Raw genomic sequence first — 23,456 nt, forward strand, 5'->3', positions numbered from 1 at the left:
TTTCCAATGAGGCCACCAAAACGCATTAGTTTACCTTTCTGTAAAGATCCTGACTTGTTTTAGCAGCAAAAAGATACCCGTGGCTGCAAAACTGGCATTTTGCAAAGATGCCTCAGGATTCAGCTGTGGATATAGCCATTGAATTTCAGCCAGTCACTAGGATTCTATTTTCATTTATTTTTTTCTCCCTGCCTCAGTGGAACTTGCCTGCAACTGTACGATGTTGTTATAGAGAGGAGAGTTGTAAGACATGCTGCCTGCTCAGAGCTGGGAGAAGGAGTCTGCAGATGGGCGAATGGCTTTTTAGTACTGCTTTCTTTACAGTTAAACACCATAAGATTTAAATAAAGAACAGACTCTTTAGTCACGATTCTGGGTGCTTTGTGCAATGAAGAGTGTCCTATTGAAGCAATACCGAACTTCTCTATTATGTTCATATTTTCCTCTATCATGAAATGGAAATGGGCAAGGAAAATGGATGAGGAGGTCCCTACTTACCTGGTGCACACAGAAACAAAGGAGCTGATCTGCTCGAACAGATCAGACCTCGTGCCACCAGTAGAAAGCAAGACAGGCTGATAAGAGCTGTGGAAAAGGAGGAAAAGAACTGCTTAGTATTGAGGATGTTAGTGTGGCTCACAGGCATTCTTTCTGCTGAGGTGTTTTGTGAGAAAGTAGGGGGTATGAGGTTATAATGCTTCCTAGACTGTCTTCTCTTTCAAGCATTTGATGTCAAGGAGCTAATTCCAATAAGCTGCCCTAATTCCCAGCCTCTTTCTTCTCCTTTCTAACTGTACATTTGTTTAACTTCTGTTTTATCCTTGTTTTCTTCTTTTCCCTCCCTCTCCTTCCATAACACATCTCATGGAAGAGGAGTCCAGCTGCTCCTCAGACCCTGCTGAGCTCCAGGCTGGAAGGGGTGGGTCACAGCTTTGCTTTGAAGCATCACTGTGTGGCTTCACAACTGTACCAGGAGAGGAAATTGCTGCCTCCTTTTGTAGCCACATGGTCAAGCTCAGCAGCATTACAAACAAACTTGGGCTGCTTTTCACATAAAAGTTTACCACACAAGAAGAAGGTGGCAGAAGTATGATTCAAGGGAAGGTGGAGTAAAAGGGATGAAAGTATGTTGGTTTGAAACTATCATTTTCTCCTCTCCCCCCCAAGAACCTGTAGATTTCTTATTAGTTTAGTGCTTCTCCAACCACCTCATGCTCTAGGATGGGAAGGGCTGAAAGGAACTTTTGAGCCACAGATGGCAGCAATTGAGCAATAAGGAGAGCATGGGAGGGTGCCCAAAAGCACCAGAGATAAGAATTAAGTGATGAAATAAGAAGTTCAGAGGCCCAGTAAGGATGTGCTGATTGGCTGCCTGTGCACTTGCACCCCATTAATAGTGAAACCTTAAAGCTGACTCTTTTCCTCTTCTTGAGCTGACCAGTAAGATAAGTCTACAGCTGTGTCTAGGAAGGATGTGAGGTATTTTCTGAATATCAGAAAAGTCACGTGCTTTTTCGTTAAGACCTTTTGTGTGGAGTATGCTAAATGGCACCAAGCACTGGTAGGACTGTCTGATACTGGATTCTTGGTACACTGGTGTCCAGGGGTTTTACCATGAATGATTTTGGCTTTCCACTCAGTGTATTTTCTGCAGTAGCATGCTGTCAGTTTCCTCTGTGCCACGGCTGGTTTTGATGGAAACCTCTGAGTGTGGGAAGAGTGTCTCAGTGTGTGAGGTCTAATGCTGGATGGCAGCATGAGGTTGAGCAGGGCTTTTTAGGAGGCACAAGAAGACTGCGAATTCAATACATTATCTGTAAATCTGTTTATTAATGAGATGGTTAATGAACTATCATTACATTTACCTCTCAGTTTTATAGTTAGTAGGACAATGAGATATGTGGAGAAAATCATATGATTCAGAGCTGATATTCCAAGATGTCCAGAACCCTGAGAAGTTGTCATTATGTTAAAGTATATTCATTTTGCTGTCAAGGATTTTTGCACACTTGAGATCAGGAAACTCTGTTGGATTAAACTCATATCCTGCAGGATAAAGTAGAAGTTAATGGTGATGTAAATTCTTGTTATTTTCTACTTCAAAAACATATGGAATATTTACATTCTTACCTGTAGCTGAGAGTGAATATTTTGAAAAATTGGCATACTTCTTTTCCACATGAAAATTTTCATCTTAATTTTCTAACTGGAAGTTCTAAAGCAATTCAGAGAAAGCATCACATTCTTCTCAGCTACTGCAAAATACTGCAAGCCATTTTTCCTGCTGTCAAAAACTCTAACTTTTTTTTAGAGAGAAGATGGTTGGAAAAAAGCCGCAATAAACTCAAAATGTGCGTATAATTTTCCAAGTGTAGTACATGCTTGTAAAGGTTTTAAAAGAATGGGTTATGAAACGGTTTAGTTCTGCATGGTTGAAAATGTGTGGGTATTCAAGCACATAGAAAATTACAAGCCCTGTTTTTGACATCCATGAAAGATACTATCTGAGGTCACAGAAGCCAACAAGTTTCTGAGGTCACCATTGAGGCATTGACATCAGTGGTGGTGGAACTGGGCAAGCCTGAGACCTTTGTAACTTCAGTGTTTCCAGTCTGTGAACTTTCCAGCATATTTTGCTGTAAGGTAGAGTTTGCTGAGAACATCACAGTGGGACATCCCATTGTTTCTAGTGTGCTGAAGTGAAAGCCAGGCAGGCACAAGCATTCTAAATTAAAGTATTTTTCATACAATTCTGAATAGAAATGGTCAGAAGTTTTTGCCTACATTCTCCTTGAACATATCTTTTAGATTAGATGTGGATGAGAGAAACAAAGGAAAACAGACTGGAACCTTCCAACATCAGAAATGATGAATTATACAAGTATCAATTCCAGTGTTAAGCAGTGGGATGTTTTTGAGTTAACTGGTATCCGGATATTTGGATGTGTTTCTTTGTTTCCTTTTGTCAGTTTTATGCTGGCATGAATTCTAGCTAGAAAGTTCAAAAGTGAACTTCATAGCAGGTAAGGGCATATAGGCATGCATACAGGTATGACCAAGAAATAGAGGTATATATCTGTATGCACATCATGTACAACACCTGTGAAGTGTTTATGTTGAGCCATTCATGCCCTGTTATTCAGGAGGGAATATGTCCTCTAAGAGTAAGTACAAGTGCTTCGTTGCATTTCTGTGTGTGTGACTGTGAAAGACAGGTTAAAAGCACATACTTCTTTCAGCGAAGTGGAAAAGGTTATGCACCTCTTCAGTGGATGTATAGATGAAGTGTTTGTGAGCTTTGCAAAGATGAATGAAGTTCATGGAGTTATTACAGTTAGCTTGTGATTGCCAGATGTTGGAATATGTGTGTGCATGCATGCTGGTGCATCTGTTGTTTGGATAATAGGATACACACATGTGGGACAACTGTGCAGTATAGGTGTTATTACACTCAGGACCATAGCTTCAGCAGGCGTAAATCAGGGTGGCTCAGTGGAAGGCAACAAAGTCCAGCAGTGTGCACTTCCTGGAATCAGGATGTGTGACTGCATGTAGGGATTTTGGCGTGTGGGATTGCGGTTGGAAAAGTGTGTCAGGATGTGACTTTAGGAGCTTGAGCCGAAGACAGTTGGCAAAAGAGAAAAAGCCAAGCCACAAATACACATCCAAGAAGCATGGATGTTAAGGAAAAAGGAAAGAATACATGCACTGAGACTGATCCTCCAGGCTAAGCCGTCAGTTTTGGGTTGCTGTTTCTCTGTGGAAGCATCCAAAAGTTGTGGGATTTTGAAATACATAATTCAGTTGCTGGCAGTGTCTGTGTTAACAAGTTACGCAGCCCAACAGGAGCAGACCTGCAGGGTGAGATGGTTGGTATTTAAGGTTCCATGTCCAGACTGTCTGACTTTTGGGTAGGGTTAATTTAATTTAATTGCTGTGGTGGAGCTGGGGAGGGCCTGGAGTCTCTCTCAGCCATGACCTCATTCCTTGTTGCACTGCTGCTCCATAGGGTAACAGCTCATACCTGGTATTGTGCCACCTCTTGAGCATGGGCATGAAGTTTGTGCTCTTCCGTCTCCTGTCGCCTCCTCATCTTGCCTGTCTGCTGGATTGAGGAGGATCGTAGCTCAGCACCTTCTTCCTCTGCTGTACGTGAAATGGAAGTAGCTAGCTACAGGGCTTCCTTGTGCCCTGGTTGCTAAATTCAACCCCAGCCTGCCCCTCATGGAAGCTTTGTCTTTGTATGCACTGCCTGGAACTGCACAGGGTTATTTTGTCTGGTCAGATGACATAGAATTCTACTCATCTGTCCTTTCTTACCCCTAAGCCTCTTTCAGCATCCCCTTCCTTGTCTTCTGAGAACTACAGCTGCTGTTGAAGTGCTGCCTACATTAATTCTTCAGCTCAACTGGGCAGTGGTTTAGTTATTCAGATGTTCTTATACATCAGTGCCTGGTAATACTCTCTGGATGTGGAGTGAAGCATCAGTTTTTGAAACTTTGAAAACTACAGTTTTAACACTTTCTGTGAATAATCTCATCCTAAGCATTGTTTGCTTTGCAGGTTGCCTGATTATTTTAAAGTTGTTTATTATTTCAACTTGATACGAGGTACATTCTTGGGTGTAGTTAAAGGAGAGATTCTATTTATGGCTTGGCATGTGTGTCTGATATTTCAGATTTCAAATTGAATTGTTTTTATATGTCACCATAGCCTTTCATAGCACAGGCTGGATCGAAGCTCCCAATGCATCGTTTCCAAGCCTAAGCACCATACTCTTGTAACGCAGCACTGTAACCTATTCAGCCTGTCATGCTTCTTTCCCCTGTGAACTCATACCAACTCCATCCTCTGTTTTGTCACCTTTAAAAACAATATTTTAAGTTTTTGCCTCTGTCTTGAAACACCAGAAGTTAAGAAAAAGAAGTCAGCACTGTGGTCAGGTGCTTCAGGAGTCTTCTCTCTCAACCCTAACCGCAAGGTTACATAGTCAGAGACAGAAAAAATGGCTGGTTTAGATACAAATCACTTGTATGTAAAGCAAATAAAAGGAAGAATATGTTTATCACTTGTGAAAAATGCCCCAGGCTCATGATTCAGTAAAAACATCTGGTCACTGTGCAGAGGTGATCAAAACAGCCAACAGAACCTTAGGCTGCAAGAAACTTCCCGATGGAAAATGCCACTGGAAATACTATAATTTCTGCTCTGTGAGCCAGTGGCAGATCACTGATTCAAAAGCCAAACCTGCTTTTAAAAATTCAATCCCATACATATACTTATGTGTCTCTGTGTGTGAGCACATATGTCTGTAATAAAAATAGAACAGATTCAGAGAATGAGCAATTAAAATGTTCAGAGTCAAGGAGAAGCTTTGTTATGCATAAAAGCTGAGGGGATTTGGATTACAGTCAAGAGGTTTAGATCAAAATGGGACTAGGGCAGATAGTCTTCCAAAGCCTCGTTCAGAAAAGGGTGTGGGGGGTCTGAAGGACAGCTTGGCTAATGTAACTTGTGAGTGAAAAAAATGTAGTTTAATGATTTGTTGAACTATTACAAACCCAAACATCAGTTCAATGGGACTAGCTTGATAAGTGCTGTTTTCCCAAAGGAAATCGTAGATTGTGAATGAAACGAACAATTTAAACTTGAAACTTCAGCTTAATGGAGCTACATTTTTCTTGTAAAACCATTCCCATGGAAATTTCCTAATGACTTCCTTTTGAAACGGTTTCGTCTAGAAAGTAAATACAAGCAATATGTAGAGTGGTATTTATCTCGTTATAACACTGCAACAAATGAACACTCATACTAAAAAGGCAACACATTTTAAAATGAAGAAGGACTCTTCCCTTTTTGTGTGCATAGTTAAACAGTGGAACTCACTGCCATGTGACAGCAGTGTGACAAGCTCACAAGTGTGAAGAGCTTGGTAGGACTCAGGAAAGGGTTGGATATTTCTTGTTATTAAGATGCCAGCTGGCTCCCTGCTATTGCTGTCTTGATAACCACCATGGTACAGGGAACATATGTAATGTCCCTTTCCCTGTGTTTGTAGGCCACCAAATATCAGCTTCCAAATATTTAAAATGCTTACCTTCATTTTTTTTGAGCTGTGTTCATACCTACAAGTTGATGACTGCATTTTCCAGCCTTTCTCAGCGGTCTCGCATTGGTCACATTGAGAGAGCAGACATCTCTGCAGCATTAATCTTGTCTCCTGCTTTCCTCTTTTGAAAATGATGTATTTTTTCTTCCTGGCTTGCAGGGAGCAGTCCAAGCCACAGAATCCAGAAACAGACTGTCCCAGAGCTTGTGCCTGCTCCCATCAGGGACGGGCCTGCCACAGGGCAGGGATCTAGTTTCAAACTCCTGCACAATTTGTGGTTATTTAGAGCCAACATTTTGGTTTAGGCTGGTCTGTAAATATTTGTTGTATGGTTTTGTTTATAAGAATAATGACTCTATGTTTACAGGCTACAGCGTATAATGCACCTAATGCCTGGTCTCTTATTTTTTTTTTAGCTTTCCCTAACTTTCAAGTGCATTTCCACTCTTTAATTTTACACAAGCTCTTGGACATAGGCCAGACAAATTCTTTGTAGTCTGTACAGTTCAGGATCTTGGCCAGATTAAAGTTGTCATCAATTTCACCTCCTTCTTTTAATAACATCCACTTTCTCCCTCGTACTCCTCATGTTTTTAAAGGTTGCCATTCTCCATCTTCTGTATTTTCTCGATTATTACATTCTTTTACTTTGTCTCTTGATTTAACTGAATCTTATTTTTCTGCACACTCTTTTTAAAACCCCCATTTTAAGTATGAGCTTTCTGAATATTTGCTATTGAGCAGTCTTTTTGTGAAGCTGTGCTGGTGATTCCTTGCTCTAAGGCAATGCTGACTGACAGCTGCAGAGAATCTCCTCAGGGAATTTTAGGAATCTCTTGGTTTCTTCTCTACTGAAATTTCAAATTGCATTTTCCTCACAAGCTGATTTTTGTTTTCTGGAAGACAGTAACACAACATGAAACACTAAGTCCAAGTTTGGCTACTTCAGTGAGGTTTGTTCTCCTGAAATATGATTGCCAGAAGCCTCTGCAGGGGAAAGGTTATGCTTATAAAATACTTTTAAACAAAAAAGTTACCTCAATCCAGAGATGGGAGAGTTTATAGGACAGGTTTTTGGTTGTCATCCATTTGATGGGATATTTTTAGTTGTAATGGATAGTCTAAAGCACAGACTGATGAGATGCAGGCAGTTTTCCTGAGAGAATATTCTATCAGTGTTCCTGAGAGAATAGGGTATGAAGTTTATAAAAAAATCCTATGCTGTGACACTATTCAGAACACACTTGGTCACCTAGCTTACACTTCTATAATGAGAATTTGTATTTGCCAAGGATGACTTCAGAGCCCAGCAGCCAGCATCTCCATTTTCAGCTGATGCAGCTCAAAACTGGAGCTGGTCCCTTGAATGTCTGGTCCTAAACTTTATGTTGGCAAAATAAGTAAGTTTTCTTTTTCTTGTGATCATGAGATAAAAAAAAAGAGATCACTTTATAATTTAACTATGGCTGATATTTTTTCTCCTGTCTGGAGCAAGAGTTAACTTTTGAGGGCAAACCCTGAGGGCTAAATATACCAGTAAACTCCAGCTGCTTTGTACTTCTTTGCCAATACCAAGAAGCTATAAACCCAATTTAACTTGCTGATTAAACCAGGTTTACAGCTGTTTTGCATTGCTGGAGTGGAGCAGAGCAGCTGGAACATGCCACTGAATCAGGGTGATTTTTTTTTCTGTGCTGGGGCTTGTGTCCCTTTGTTGAGTCTTACATGGAATAAACCAAGGCAAGAGGCAGTCAGTTCTTGGCAGTGCAAGGTCAAGTTGATGCAAGACTTGGATTTAGAGCCACAGCCACCATGTTTGTCTGTCTTTGTGCTTGCTTTTATATTATCCTACTAGTTGTGTTTGCCATGGAGATATAGCTGTGTAATAATCCCATGTCATACTGGCCTTGTACTCTGTTTTGGTAAGGGCAGCCACCAGCTTGAGTGTATTTTAAAGCTTTCCTGGCTCAAGTCATCATATAAAAACACCTTATAAAACCGTAACTCAGGAGGATGAAGAAGTCTTTGAGGTTAAAGTGTCAGAGAAATTTTTCACATCAGAATCAGCTCGACTCGCATTGATTTCTCTTGAGACTGTACCAGGTGTCTTTTGTCTATGCAATATTTTCCCATCTTCTAGTTTTGTCTTTTTGAGTCCTGCTGTGGTTTCATAAAATGGTCTCAGGCTGGAATTAATTACTTGAATGCTTCTTTTGGCTGTCTGAGATTGCAGTGTTGCATAGACAGAGATGAAGTTCTCAGCTTGTACTGTCTCCAGATCAGTAAATACTGATATTGGTTACAACATGTAGTCACTAATGCAATAATAATAATAAATATTATTGGGGGATAGACTAGGTGATCTTTAAAAGGCCCCTTCCAACCCTTTCTGTGACTGTATTATCAGCAATAGACATGTTATAAATTCTAGCTGTATGTGGTTGATAATGGGTTTAATGTTGGAAGAAGGCATGATTAACGTGGTAGAGTATGTGAATGAATGGAAAACAGCTCGGGGGATAAGACAATCTGCAAGAACACCTGCAGAACTATCTTTGTGTTATTTGTTGTGTGTGGCATGTGCATATGGTTACAATCACCTGGGAAATGTTTAGAAACCTTTGCCTATAGCAAGAGCAATTGTCAAATCAGCTGCATAAAATGCAACCATGCTAATCTGAACGGCCCTGTTGAACTCCAGCCTGCTTCACCTCTGCTGCTGCTGCTGTTTTTGCCACAGCCGGACTTCCTGTGTGATTTTGAAGTTACTGAGGTCTTCGGTTTAGCTTCTGCCCAAGCATTAGTTATCAGGAGAAATGATTGTATACCTGAAGTAATTCGTTGCACCAGCAGCCACCACCATCATGGCCAGATGAACTTTCACTCTTACAAACTGTTCAGACTTAGTGAGTTTCTGTTCTTTGGCTTTCATAGGTCAGTGACATTTTGTATCTGGATTCCAGGAATGTCACACTGTTGTATGTATGGCTCCTATGCTGCTGAATTTGTAGGTTGGCAGTAGTCAGTTAGAAAAATAGAAATATAAAGAGAACCGTGAGGAGATCTGTCTGCAACCAGCAGCAAAACCAAAGCTCTCACCCTGTGAATTTTAGCTGAGTTCATAGGAAAACAAGAAGGGAAGTCCCCCAAATTTTCTCTGCCTGTGCAATGTCCAGAATTTGGTACCACCTTTGTAGTCTGCAGATCCCCATTGCCAGCAAATTGAGGAGGGACCACCTGTTACACTAAATGTTCATGAACCTTGCAAACAAAAATAAACAGTTACAAAAAAAGCCCTTAACAGCTTGTAACAGCTGCCACATTCCACCCAGGAGAAATCTTTATGCTAATGGAATCTGACAGGATCTACATTAGAGATCTACACATATGCAAATAAATAAATAAATAATTAAAAAAAAATAAAAGGAAAGAAAAAGAAGCTTAAAAAAAAAGGAGAAATGTAGTAACTGTTTTGGTCTCCTCTGTGTAGCGGATGGTTTATGTATGTAAGGTTTTTTTCATTGTTCTCACTCCGGTAGTTTACATTCTTTGATACCTTGGAGTAAAACATTTGTTGAGTGCACAAGCTGCATGGTATGGCCGAGGACTAAACTGAGCTCTTTTTGTTTTGTTGGTTAAATAAGGGAAGCAGTAGCCCTGCTGGGCTCCAGCTGCAGAGAAAATTCTGCTAAAGATCCATGTATGATGTTGCTTAGAAAATTAATGTCTTTTAATATCTCACATACCAGTTTGCCTCTTGTATCAGACTGATGAGAAAGTAGGGAATGTACATGAGGAATACTAGGCAGCTGAGCTGTAGAAAGAAGTTGGGCAGTAGCAGCTTACAGTTTGTGTAACAGGGCTCTGATTCCTGGACACATAATGTTGGAGCAGGAAGCTGTTTGGAGTTATTTTCCATCATCTTGGGGCACTCAGCAGGGATGCTGACCTTAGAGTCACCATGCTTGTGAGAATGGTGTTTTCCTTCCTATCTGCCAACAAGAAGCCTGGGAATTTGTGGATCAAAAGAAATTGAGCTGAGGATTTCCAGTGCAATCTGGAGATAGTAGAAATGGGAAAAGGATTAAGGAAAATAAAATCTGAACAAGTTTAATGTTCCTCTGTAATGTCAGCAACAGCCATGGTATTGTAGGCAGCTCTGAAAATGACCCGGTGGTCTTGTTGGTAGGCTCAAAGGTTGCTTGAAAGGGCTGAGAAATTTCCTCTCCTCCAGGTCCGACATATTTAAACTGCAGTAGCTGGATATGTAGTCAGTGAGGTAAGAAGGGATGATAGGAAGCCATCTAACAGGGTATTCAACATGAGGACTTTTGTACAAAGTACCTCATTAAGGAAAGGCAAATAATCTTATCTTGTCTCTTTGGACCTAGGAGAAGTTATAGGGAGTTTATCTTCCTCAGAAATCCTGTTTGTCCTTCAGCTAGACACAATATGTAGTACCAGCCACACTAAGCACCTTGGTGTTCACAGCCATGTTTTATTTTGCAGCTTCAGGAGCTACTCCCTAAATCCTCTCTGCTTAGTAAAAACTTAGTAAAGTAGAAGTAATGTCTTTGAGTTTAGTGAAGTCACGCCCCGCCAAAGTTGGTGCATGAAGAGAACCAAGCTCCCAGTCTGAATGCTGAAGAAAACTCAGATCTTCCCGTCTTGTTTCCTTGTGAGCAAGTATGTACAGCAGAGTGGCTTGAGCTGTGCCAGCTGCCACAACTAAGTACCATATTTTAAGACTTATCCTGTACTCCTCTGTGTTGCTCAGTTACAGATGTTCACACCTGTCTCTTGATCAAGTCAGAATCCTAACACATTAGGGAACTCTAGTTAAGAGTCACAGAGTCTTACAGAGCTAGATCTCATTAGGAAGGATTTTCCTATGTCAGATACACCTAACCTCCCTGAATTCCCTGGGTCTGTAATGAACTCAGTGTCTCCAACTAGATGACACCATTCAGGTGGGTTTAACTGAGGAAAGGCTAAAGAAAACACAAACCCCATCTCAGTGCCTACTGAGGCTGATCTGAGAGCAGCAGCACTAGTGACTCTCCCTCTCCCATTTCCAAAACTGGATGAAGGAGAGGTACCTGCTGTTCTGTGCTTTAATTTGGGGGTAATTATCCACCATATTTCAGGTCACAAAATAAAAGTCCTTGGAAGAAAAATGTTCTTTTATCCTTTGTGTGGTAGTGCATGGTTGGGTAGATGCTGGCTTATCAACCGTTAGTAAATTCCTTTTGTGATTTTTGATTTGTACCAGCATGGCAAATTATATCCAAGGTTGTGGCTCATTTTCCACTTCCATCGTTGTCAAAACCCCCTTCTAAAAGAAGCTAAAGAAGCTTCTGTAAAGTCAGTGGAGTGATATCAGCATAAAATCAGCGAGAAGGGCTTAAGTCTCTTGATATTCAATTTTCTGCAGCATGTAATTGGGTCAGTTCCCAGGGATCCCCAAGGCTCCAGCCACATGCCCAGTTTGAAAGGCTGTACAGGAAATGCTGGAATGATGCAGGGACAGCATCTAGCCAAGTGCCATCTGTTGGCCATTTCCCGTACTGCTTCAGAGGTTGCACAGTTTCTGAGCGCCTGAACCGAGCGCAGATGATGTGGCATAAACCAGCCTCTGTAGATTCAAGCTCGCAGTTTAGTACCTCATTTCGGGAGGAAGACTCCATAATAGAAGCTTTTCCCTAGGTCCAGACAATGTAGTCTAAATCTACTTTCTTAGGACCTCAGAGAAGATGTAAGACTTTTCGATAACAGTTCAGCACGTGAGCAGGTGTACAGAAAGTTCTTACTGTGATTTGTGAAGCATACTCTTGTTTTCTGTTGAAGAATAAAGTTATTAATCATTGCTAGGAAAAAAATGTCCTAAGCACAGTGACCCCTACTCAGGCTTACTTGCTCCAACCCTTTGAGGTGGAATAATTTCAGCTAAAGGAAGCAGATAACTATCACTTTGCCTCTGTATCACTGGGCTCCTGAAGCAGGGAGCAAATGTTTCATCCCATCTGTTCTCTCAGATGGATTCTCTGTCTTGTAATCACAGAACCCCAGCCAGTTAACTAGTATTATCCTGAATCAGCTTGTGTCCAAGATACCAGTTTTGGGTGTAGTACTAGTCTCCTCTGTTGGTAGGTTTGTGCTACACCTGTAGACAGATGGACCTGTTACTGCTTCAGCCTAACTTGGAAGTCAGTGGGAGACATAAAGGACTCCATATTCAGAATGGATTAAGAGCAATACATACCAAACATTTCTGATGTCCTAGGCAATTTCTACATTGTACTGGCAGATTGTCTAAATAATTGGCAGTTTACTGAAAACATAAATGCTTCCTAATAGCACTTATCAGCCAAATACTTCTTGTCCATGCCACTGCAGCAGTAAATTTTCCAGAAATGTTTCCTCCTTCCACAGGAGGCAGGGCTGGTGGTTCTGCAGGTGACATCTTCTCCCCAAGCCTCTTCTTGACTATAGCCCTCTGCACCGATGTGCAAGCTGCTCCAGGAGACACTGTCAGAAACAGTGTAAATCTGAGACTCAGCCTTCATGAATTAGAGTTTCTTGCATTTGCTTGGTATGGGAAGATTTTTAGCTGGGGTGATACAATCACATTTTTAACATAGACTGTTACTTTTTGTCTCCTTAAGTTTTCCCTTAGTCAGAGATATCTCGTTCTTTCTTCAAGTGCAGAGAGATGTTTTGTTTGTACAAATAGGTGTTTTATTGCTTCTCTGGGATGTTTGTATCTATGTGATCAATGAGGGTATTCTAAGGTATTGTTTCTGTACCTTCTTCTGAAATCCACAGAGCCCTTCGTAAGGCGTTTGACTAAGTGCTTCAAGTCGCTTTATTCCTCTGTTAATCAGCTATATGAAACTACTGCAAATTTGTTAAAAATCGGGTCCAAAACATAAACGCACTGCTTTTCAGAATGTATTGTGCATTATTTTGATGTAATGTGAGTGTGCCTCCTGTTGCAAAACAGCTGCTAGTTGCATAATTGCATCTTAGTCCTCCTGTATGAAAACTAGGACCGTATATATACACTGTACCTACCTAATGCATACATGAGATACTTTTGCGAAGAAGTCGCCATCTGACTCAATATGCCAACCTGGACTTCTAAATGAGTGAAAACACTTTCTTGTTTGTTTGCTTATTTTTAGAGCAAGCCTCCTTTTTCTCCCCCATAAAAAGAGGTAGTTGTCTCATATGCTCTTTTCTGCAATTTGTTTCAATGTCTTTCCTTGGTAACATGTTCCATATGTTTACTATCTCCCTTTTTTGTCCTTCAGTAGCCTAGAGCATTTTCTTCACCAAAAGCTGCATGGTTATTTTCCCAGGAAATATTGTTCCAAGACAGATATTATAGGAACAAACAAAATACATTTCCAAAATGGTGCTGCCAAATAGCAAAATGAAAAAAAAAACCCCTCATTATTTTTGATACAAGGATATTAAAAGGAGAAAACTGTGTTGTTTAAAAATAACCAACTCTTCAATAGTAGTGCGTGAGGATATTCAATTTTAAATGGAATGTTGTTTTTCCAGTGAGCCTATCTAATCTTGGATTGAAACTATGGGTTGAATTATTGTTTTTTGTCTTTTGTGGGTTTTTTTCCCTCCATTTTTATCTTTTTAATCTGTATTTCGTTCACCATTCCCAACATTGCCTGTTACTATTTACATTTCATGTTGAGGGTCCTTTTTTTAGCTGTTTCTAAAACTTTACAAAAATGCCAGATGTTGTGTTAGAAACCCAAAGCCCCAAATCAGGCCATAAATCACAATAAACTGTAAATATATATGTTTATATATGTAATAAATATATATATATAAAAGGCCATTGTACTGTTCTGTAGCTCTTCCCTTGTTGGCGTTCTACCCCTCACAGAAGGTAGAACTGAAGTGTCTTACCTGGTGTGTTTCCTTTGCAGACTCAGAGCAGAGCACTGGGTCAGACACAGAGGTGTTGGCAGAAAGGACATCCTGTTCGTTTGGCTCCCATTCTGACCTTACATCTGGTGGCTCAGGCCCTCAGCCTCCTCCACCTTCATCCATGGAAGAGATCCAGGTAGAGCTGCAGTGTGCTGACCTCTGGAAAAGATTTCATGACATTGGGACTGAGATGATCATCACAAAAGCAGGCAGGTAAGATATCTCTGGCTTCCTATTTAGTTGAAAAAAAAAAGGAATAAATATGTAGAAGAAATTAAATGGCTTTCATAGTTTCACAGCTGTATCTCCTACCAGATTTCTTTAGACAGGTAAAGTTGTTTCATATTACTGCTTGGATCTGTGGCTCCAAAGGAGAACTGGCAGCTTCAGGAAACTGTTGAGGACAGTCTTTTCTTTGAGCATATAAATCAGGAAATGATCATTGTACTGTTGGCTGTATTGAATTTAGGATGAGTTATGAATTTTGGAGTAAGCTATTTGAGTTTTCTTTCAAGTTCCCATAAGCACATCATGAGCCTGTTGATTTAAACCTTTGCACCAAACAAACGTCTTCTTGTAATTCCAAGTAGACAAAATATTAATGACTTCCTGTATAAAAAATGTGCGGGCTTAATGTTTCCTTCTGCTATTGCAAATGACACCATGTCAGCTGAGGTTAGGAAGAGCCACAAATAAACCAGATTTATTTAAAAAAACCCTCACCCTGCCATGCTGTTAGCCAGTCCTAAGATCTTCATTGCTGTCTGCTTGCCAAAAGCACAGCTGGAAGCTAGTTGTGAGATTCTGAATTCCTTAAACTGGGAATTTTAGCCAGGTTTGATTCATGTCACTTTCCTTCCATCCACCTGATGGCCATCAATGACGTGACTAAAAGCGTCAGCACCACGGACAGCGCCGGCCACTTAGACCAGACCACGTGACCGCCCCAGGAGCTGTTCTACCCCTTCCGCAGGCTCGCACAAGGGAATTTACCCCGAGTTTGGGGGAAAAAACACGCTGTTTATAACTGTTCCATGTCTGTGCTCTCAGAAATTGCCAGAACAGCTAGAGTTGTTGTTTCACTTTCTTGTGAAGTGAGCACTGTTGCTCCGTAGCCCCAGAAAGTCCAGATAACTTCCTCAAGTTAATGTCAGTTATATCCCTGAAGATTATGAAAGCCAGATTAGCTCCCAGTTTTATATGTACAAGCTCATTGGCTCAGGAAGCATTTTGCATCACTGCAGAGTGGGATGCTGCCTCGAATGGAAGATGCAAAGTGAGAGGAGTTATAATACCTGTTTATTCTGCATCAGCTTTTCTCTGGTGTGGTCAAAGCAGACACAGAAAATTATTATTATCCTCATTTCATAGGGCATGAAATTGAAACCCAAACAGATTAAGTGATCTGTCCAGCATCACTAAATATGATACTGGTAGAACCAACTTTCTGGCTTCTGAATTTGCTGTCCTGGTGTTGTTTCTGGACATGCTGTCTCAGAAACTTAAAATAATATATTGCTACCCACCGGATTATCTAGAATGATTTCTCTTACAATGCACGGAGTGGACTTCACAGCAGCATAAATACCTCAAAGCCACCAACACCAGTGCACATTAAATGCTCAGAACTTAGTGGTATGAAGATGATCTTGGCAGATCACCCACTTCCAAAAGAAGTAGCTAAACATAAAGGGATTTTAAAAAGCTACACCTTGATTACAGGGTCTTGGTTTTGTTTTAAAGTCATCAATAAAGTTGCAACATGAATGCCACTGCAATTTTCAAATAGTTCAATGCAAATTCTCACAAAAGCCTTGGCAGCATTTGCAGGGGTCCTGGAGAAGGAAGCATTCATGGGGATAAACAGTGAAATATTCTGGGAAGATATAGCATAGTGACCAGCCCAAAAATGAAAAAAATTCTATTTGGTCAGACTGATGCACATATACAAAAAAGATTATGTAGTTCCTCAAAAGATTTTAGGAAATTACAATATTAAACACATTGCTGCTCTTTTCTTTTTTTATTATTATTATTTCTGTTGAAATTTGTCATCTGTCTTCAAGTTATAAACTCTATGTGTTGACTGGAACTATGTATTTTGACATGTTTAATATAAAACTCTTGTTCTGATATTTATGAATTTAATTATTTCATGTCAGCTGTGGTTCATGGAACTTGCCATTTGTGTTGCCTTTCTGACAAATAGGTTTCCCACATCATAACAAGCAATAGGTACATATCCCTAATTACACAGCAGTAAAAGGAAGCTGATTAAGTATTACTGCGAGATGCACATAGTTCCTTCCATGTGGGTACTTGATGCACCCACCTGAATTACAATTCCAGTGAAGCACCATGGCACGAAAAATGAGACCCATTTTGTAAAAAAGCATCCCAAACCCCAAAATATTGAGATTCACTCCCTCCTCCCTCCCCATCCCCTATACCACCCCCACTTTTTCTCTTTGTTTCAACCAGGACCCAAATTAAAAAGAAGAAAACAAAAAAAGCTTTGATTTTTCTTAGATTTTAGCTCAAAGATTTTTGTTTTCATGTTTCAGAGGAGACACATTTATGCTCTGAGGAAAACCTCAGTCTGCAGTTTATGATGAAGTATACCTTTCCCTATTTATGCAGCTGTCACATGTTAAGAATAACAGACGCCTTAACTTCAAGAAGTCCAAACCAATATATGATGATTTTTTTAGTAGGGAATAGATTTAGGAAATCTTAAGGACTGGAAAGAATATGTCTCTTTCTGAGATTCTTTTCTGTAGCACCATTAATAGCTCCAGTCTTGGAAATTGTTCCACTTATGAAAGACCATGTGTCACCCTACAGTCATAAGTTACTGTGAAAACCCTATATTTGCAATCCTAAATAATATTCTTTCTTCCTGAAGAGAGATGCTTACCATTGCTTGAGTCCTGATGGACAACTGGCTCATCACTGGCTGCCCACACAAAATCTATATAGCTACTAAATACATGTATTTTTGCTGCTTGGTGATATTCTTCTTGAGAAGCAATCTTAACAGTATTGAAGAGTTGTTTTTTTTCTGCTGACTACATTTGCAGTTAACCATTGTAAAGCATAATGAAGATTTGGGCAGTTTCTATACGTAGTATATCTGTTTATTGGGGACAGTCCTTATAGACATGATACAATTCACAAATTAAATGTTTAACTTCTCAGATTGAACTTTTTTGTGTCGGAGAGGATGTATCTGTGAGGGGTGAGAGCTGAGCCTAGCAGTCCTCCGTATGGGATGCATCCCATAGATTAGATTTCATGATTTCTGGCAAAAAGAGCAGAACTGGTGTTATTTCCTGAAGTTTTCCTACTACTTACTGAAATTGTGAGTGATACACAGTGTAATTTGCAACTTCTTCCTTCCCCAGGGAAAATTTTGCTCTTCTTGTTGCTTTGTCTTTTCTAACCCTGTTTGAATCCTGCAAGGTCTTCTTGTTTTGAAAGCCCTTGCAATTACAGACTCAGTTGCCTATAACTACAGCTGCTCCTCAATTTTCCATGACTCGCAAGGCACTGCTTGGTTCCTGCCTGACCCCACAATGTCTTTCTGTTCATACTGTGTAATGCTAGCTTCTAACCTACATTCTCATTTCAAACATATTTCTGGAGCTATATCCTGCCTATGTGAGGTCTACTACACTTTTTAACTTTCAGACTTTCACTTGCATTTAATTCTGCTTCTTTTTTCTTTTCTTTTCTTGGTGCTGTATTTATAGATTTCTTTTTTTTTGTTTGTTCCTGTAACCTACTTCAGTCCTCTTAGAACTTTTCCTTTCTTCCTTTCCACCAGAACATTGTTATTCAGAATTTAATAAGATGCTTTTAACAAGACTCCTTTGTTCTCTGTGCAACAGATGCAGAAAGCTTTTTGTCAGCTGCAGTGCATTCAAATCTGAAATCACCTTTATCTCCTTTTTGTTTGGAAGGCAACTTTACACTCTGCATAAAATAAAAACAATTCAACTTAAGCCCCAGGTCATACTGATTTAAGCAGCTAGTCCTAAAAGCATCTTTAACTCTTATTCTCTACTCTCCTTCACCTACGGTGGTCATGAATGTACCCTGGCAATGTCAGAAGAGGAATCTGAATTCTTCCCACACGCCTCCTCCAATCCCTAGCTGAAGTCCATGGTCACCTAAGCTGCAGGGGTAACTATTAGTTAACTGTTGCATAGAAGTCCTACCCAAAAGGGAAAGCAGAGTGCACTTATTACTGGGAATATACACTATGAAGAGTGCTTGAAGTCTTGCTCTGGAAGGGAAGTGCTGTCTACTGTTTATGGCATGCACACAAGCAAAGCCAGGAAGTATTCCTCTGGGGACCTAGGTTCTACCTGTCACAGAGCCAGAATCTCATCTCAACAAAGAGGAAAATGATCTCATCTGTCATATCATAGTTATTGGATCTGTACTGCAGGATGCCTCAAACATAAGTGCTGTGGTCGGGCTCAATAATAAGAGTTGGAAAAGCCAGCAGTGAGTGGAACAAGTGACCTTGTCCTCTCCTGACTCCTCTGTGCCTCCTGATGGGTTAAATGGTATTCTGTCTGGAGTTTCTTGCCTCCCTGAAACCATGAGTCTGAGTTGTCTGAAATGTACCTGGGGCTGTTTACATTACCAAATGGGGCTTTTTTATTTCCAGTGGAAGAATGGAAAGGCCTCACAGTGCTGTTCAGTTAGAGACAGCAGCAAGGATTTTGTTCTGAAGCTCTGTGGATTCTGAAGGGGGGGGCATGGAAAGGACTTCTCAGAGCGAGGGCTGGCAGCTACAGCTACCAAAATGCCACCCAGAGGTTCTGGCCCAGTGAGCCAGATAAGGTTTCTCCAGCTTCCACAAAATCTCCCCTTTGGGAGATACTGAGAAGATCTGCTGTGTTCCCACTCCCTCATAAACAAGGCATCTTTTTGCTCCCAACCCTTGCCTTCAGTCTTTCCACTCCACACAAACATATCCTCTCTATGATCCCACACTGCAGAGGGAAACAGAAAGGTATTCCTTGCCTTGCCTCACTTTCACTCCTCACAGGTTTGTTTTCTTAAAGAAAAATACATTTGGCACCATTCTGAAATGCAAGGAAATATGAGGACTAAACCAGCAATGGTAACTTCAGGCTGCCCTGAAAACTCATGCACATCATAAATATTGTGTATACTTAATCTGCCAACCTAAATCAGATTCTTTTGCAGAGTTTCTCAACTAGATTTTTTCTTTTTTTTATGACTGTGAAATGACTATTCAGCCTGTTCCTACCAATAGACAAATTGTCCTTCGCTACAATTCTAGAACACATTGCTTCATTTTAGGGTTTGCATTTAACAAATGTCACCCTTAAGCAAATTTAATCCTATTTAAGTTGTTTATGCAGTGTATAAATCATTATGCTAAGCAGTCATGAAAACTGTATGGTAAACTGTATCAATCCTTTTGATCTCTCATCTGACTTCTGCTCACTAAGGAGTATTTCCAATGTTTGAAAAGATTCAAGGAATTGCATTTTTGTTTTGTGGCAACCTGATAGGTACCTTTTAATCTTTTATCCTCTAATGGAGAATTGCCCTCTTTAGAACTAATCCGTGAAACAGAATGAATATATGTTGGAAGGGGTCTTTGGAGGCCATCTGACCCATGCCTCCACTCAGTGCAGGCCAGCTTTGAAGACAGTTCCAACTTGACACAAGCATCATATGTGCTGGTCCAAGGAGCAGGGATAAGAGTTGTCACCTTGAGGCACCTAAGGATGATAAACTGAGACCTAATGCTTGTTGGAAAAAAAGTCCAGTTTGGGGCTATACCTGTGATCCTCCTTTGAACAGTTTTCACACAGGGAAATTTAACTAGAGTTTTTGTATTAAATGAATGTTTTAAACAACAACAACAAAATGCTGGCTGCCACAATCCAAGTACTTCTTTCTACTGCTGAAAGTTCCTGGCATGGTTCTTAATACCAGTACACTACTGTGCTGTCAAATACTACTTTAACCAGGTTTCAGAACTCTTTATATATCATTAATTTTCTTCACATTCAGAGATTCAGAAACCTCATTCTCATTATGGAAAGAGGTGAGAATTGAGTAGACTGAGGCACATGGTTGTTGCAAAATAGGCTTTTTAAAACACTTCTATGTGGCCCTAGAGTAACTGTAATACTTTATTTCGTATCACATCATATTTCCCCTAAAAAGGAACTGTAGGTAAGTTCACAGTCTAAGTTTAGGAAGACTCTTTTCCTGCTGAGTGGTAAAGCTAACGTATAAATAACTTGATCATCCCAAACTGCTGCTGATATAAAACCTCCTCCTAAACTGTATCGGATGTCACCATGTGTTCTCCATGAAAACAGATGGCCTTTGTGTCTGAGGCTGTTGGCTATATAACTAGACAATATCTTTCTAGATGAAAGGTTCTTGACTGTTTATTAACACAGCCATATTCAAATGGCCTGAATTCCTTCCAAACCTTTGAGCTTCCTATTTTCTGTAGGGCTGGTGCCTCTGATAAACCAAGAGTCAGCCAAGAGGACACACAGAGGACAGGGGCTTAGCCTGGATTACACCTGAGTACATCTCTGTGTCGGCACTGCTTGCCTTTTCCATTTCGCCTTTTCTACGCAGCAGTGCTGCTGACACCTGCTGTGACACTTCCAGGCCACATCCTTATGGTAAAGAAACCTAAGTTACTTCTACACCCACAGGAAAAGTAAACTGGTAATAATTTACAAAACTCTGGAAGTGCACTTAAAGAAAGCAGTGAGATCAGCCAAGCTCTGTCTAATCACTTCAGAGATTAGTCTCTAAGCCTGTCGAATGGTCTGCAGTAATCTTTTACAAGGTATTTCATAAGCAAACAACCCCACAGGCGATACTGCAACTTTACACAGGGTTGCAGATTTGGAGAGATCTTCTTGAGACACACAGTGTTCAATTTTCCCAATATAATGCACAGCCTTAGACTCAAGGAGACTCAGATTTAATCCTGGGTTTCTCATCAGCTCTCTGAAACATGACCTACCTCTTAAGCTGCTCTCAAGCCACCTCTCTCCAATTAAGGAGAGCTGGGCTGTAAAATGCCACATCCTGTCCCCATTTGGCTTGGCAGATTTAATGAGCCATTGTGGTAGAAACAAGGTAATGCCCTCAAGCCATGAAAGACTAATCCCTTATTCCTTCCCCCTCTCCATCATTCAGCTATCAAACTCACACCATCAGTTCCACAGGTCTGCTCTCTCCTTGAAGGGTTTCTGCAGACAATTCTTCTGACAGTTTTATGTCTCTCATAACTGGGGTTAGCTGTGCTCCAGCAGCTGCGTCGTGGTGCTCTCCCTGCCCCCCTATGATAAACGTCCTTTTCCAACGCAGATGTACTTAACTAATAGGTCAGAACTTGCTTTCTTAATGTCCTGAACTGAAAGAGCTGTGGGTAGGGCGAAGGCTGAGGACCAGCCTCCTTCCTCTCACCCTTTTCTGCAAGTAGGTATATTTGGCCTGGATGCGAAAGAATAAAATAGCTTCTCATGGCTGAGAATTGATTTGTGCCATTGTAGTTTCATAACTTGCTCCTCAGAAGAAAATACTTAAGACATAGGTGCATTGTATGATGTAGAAAAGACAACACTTATTAAACAGATTGCACAAAAAAAAAATGCTACCAGGACTTCAAGGAAACCATGATGGTAACACCAGTGTTTCTGTTAAATGTGAAATATATGCCTAACAAGCATATATTAGTATATATGCTTATTATTAATATATATATTAAACATATATATTAATTTGGTGACTTTTTTCTTAAATAACTGTAAACATAAGAGTGAAAGGATCTTTCAGAATGATGGATTTGCTTTAAATATTACTCCAGTAACACACAGGAAACATACCAGGAAGAAGGTACACTGTCCATCCTAGAAATGCCTAGAGAGGATAATTTGTGTGGAACATGTCAGAATTGTCTGCTAAGAGCAGGGAACAGACCACGTGTTCAACCGGGAGTGTTTTATTGTTACCCACAGGTTGTTATTCTGCTACCCCTTTTCTTAAGCGGGAAAAATCTGAAGATTCAAACCACTTCCAGCACAGTCATTGTTGGAATGACCCACATCAAGCCTAGAGGATTTATGCCAAGAACTGGACTGTGTAAAGGAATGTGCTCCTGGTATCAGAGAGGGGTCTAAGGAGCCCCTTCAGCTTCCCTATTCACCATTTTCTTCTTGATTTCTACTCTTCTTTTCCTAGGAGAATGTTTCCAGCCATGAGAGTGAAAATTACAGGTTTGGATCCCCACCAGCAGTATTATATTGCTATGGACATTGTGCCTGTGGATAACAAGAGATACAGGTAAGCTTTTTAGGTGCAGAGGTAGGAACTTTGTGATAATCTTTTGTCAATGACAGCCTAGGAAAGACAGGTGCCATTATACACCATTTCAAATGTATGGTGGAAGAGACCATGCTGATTTATACCAATATAGTTGATTTGACCAGAATCATGAGACAAACCCAGAGGTTTAAAATACTCTCTTGTACTTTTGGATGGGAATCTTGCTCTTTTCAAATAGCTGTTTTTAATCAGAGAGATCCCTAGCATGCATTTCACAATTGACATGATTAGCAATGACTGTCTGAGGTTACTGATAACTGGAGATATCAGTGGGGAGTTTGGAGCCTCTAAAACTGCTTCAGCAGGAAGAGAATGGGTATGCAGCAGCTGAACCAGGATGGGCATCTCAGGTCTGGCCTGAGCTAACTTGGGTGATTTTTGTGTTAAAAGCATTCACTGTCCAGCAGAGCAGTCACAGGGGATATGGGCCCTAAATTACAATGTAGAGCCATTGAGAAACCCTGAGGTGAATCTTCACAGCTGAGCTGAAAGACAGGAAGAGAGTGTTCTGATATTAATGGGATTCTGCTCCTAAAACGTACTATGGAAAACTCATGGTCCTCTCCATCCCAGAAAACTGTCCAGAGAGAGGTGATTTATTCACACTCATTAAATACCCCTGAGAGCAAATCTTTTCATCATAGACTCACAGAATCATAAAATGGTTCTGGTTGGAAGGGACCTTAAAGATCATCTGGTTCCAACACCCCTCTCAAGGGCAGGGACACCTTCCACTAGAGCAGGTTGCTCCAAGTCCCATCCATGAACACTCCCAGGGATGGGGCAGCCACAGCTTCTCTAGGCACCCTGTGCCAGTGCCTCAGCACCCTATATCTAACCAAAATCTCTCCTCTGTCAGGTTAAAGCCATTCCCTCTTGTTCTGTCACTACCTGCCCCTATAAAAAGTCCCTCTCCAGATTTCCTGTAGGCCCCCTTTAGGCACTGGAAGCTGCTATAGGATCTCTCAGGAACTTTCTCTTC

The 23,456-nt window shown here is 40.6% G+C and overlaps 1 protein-coding gene across 3 annotated transcripts in view; it reads left to right on the top strand.

Moving 5' to 3' along the window:
- Positions 1 to 23,456, top strand: part of TBX15 (T-box transcription factor 15) — a 96,034-nt gene that overhangs the window by 42,443 nt on the left and 30,135 nt on the right. The window contains exons 1-3 of one of the 3 annotated variants that reach the window (XM_062618231.1): positions 1,372 to 1,588; positions 14,065 to 14,278; positions 22,331 to 22,432. In XM_062618231.1, coding sequence (XP_062474215.1) covers positions 14,187 to 14,278; positions 22,331 to 22,432 — 194 coding nt within the window. In that variant the 5' untranslated portion in view covers positions 1,372 to 1,588; positions 14,065 to 14,186. Of the gene's footprint in view, positions 1 to 1,371; positions 1,589 to 14,064; positions 14,279 to 22,330; positions 22,433 to 23,456 lie in introns of those variants that run through there. The other 2 variants (XM_062618225.1, XM_062618216.1) reach the window with 2 other exon arrangements.

This window comes from Pezoporus occidentalis, unplaced genomic scaffold (genome assembly GCF_034315485.1).
Source record: "Pezoporus occidentalis ecotype Australia unplaced genomic scaffold, CSIRO_AGI_Poc_V1 ctg104, whole genome shotgun sequence".
Taxonomy (NCBI): Eukaryota; Metazoa; Chordata; class Aves; order Psittaciformes; family Psittacidae; genus Pezoporus; species Pezoporus occidentalis.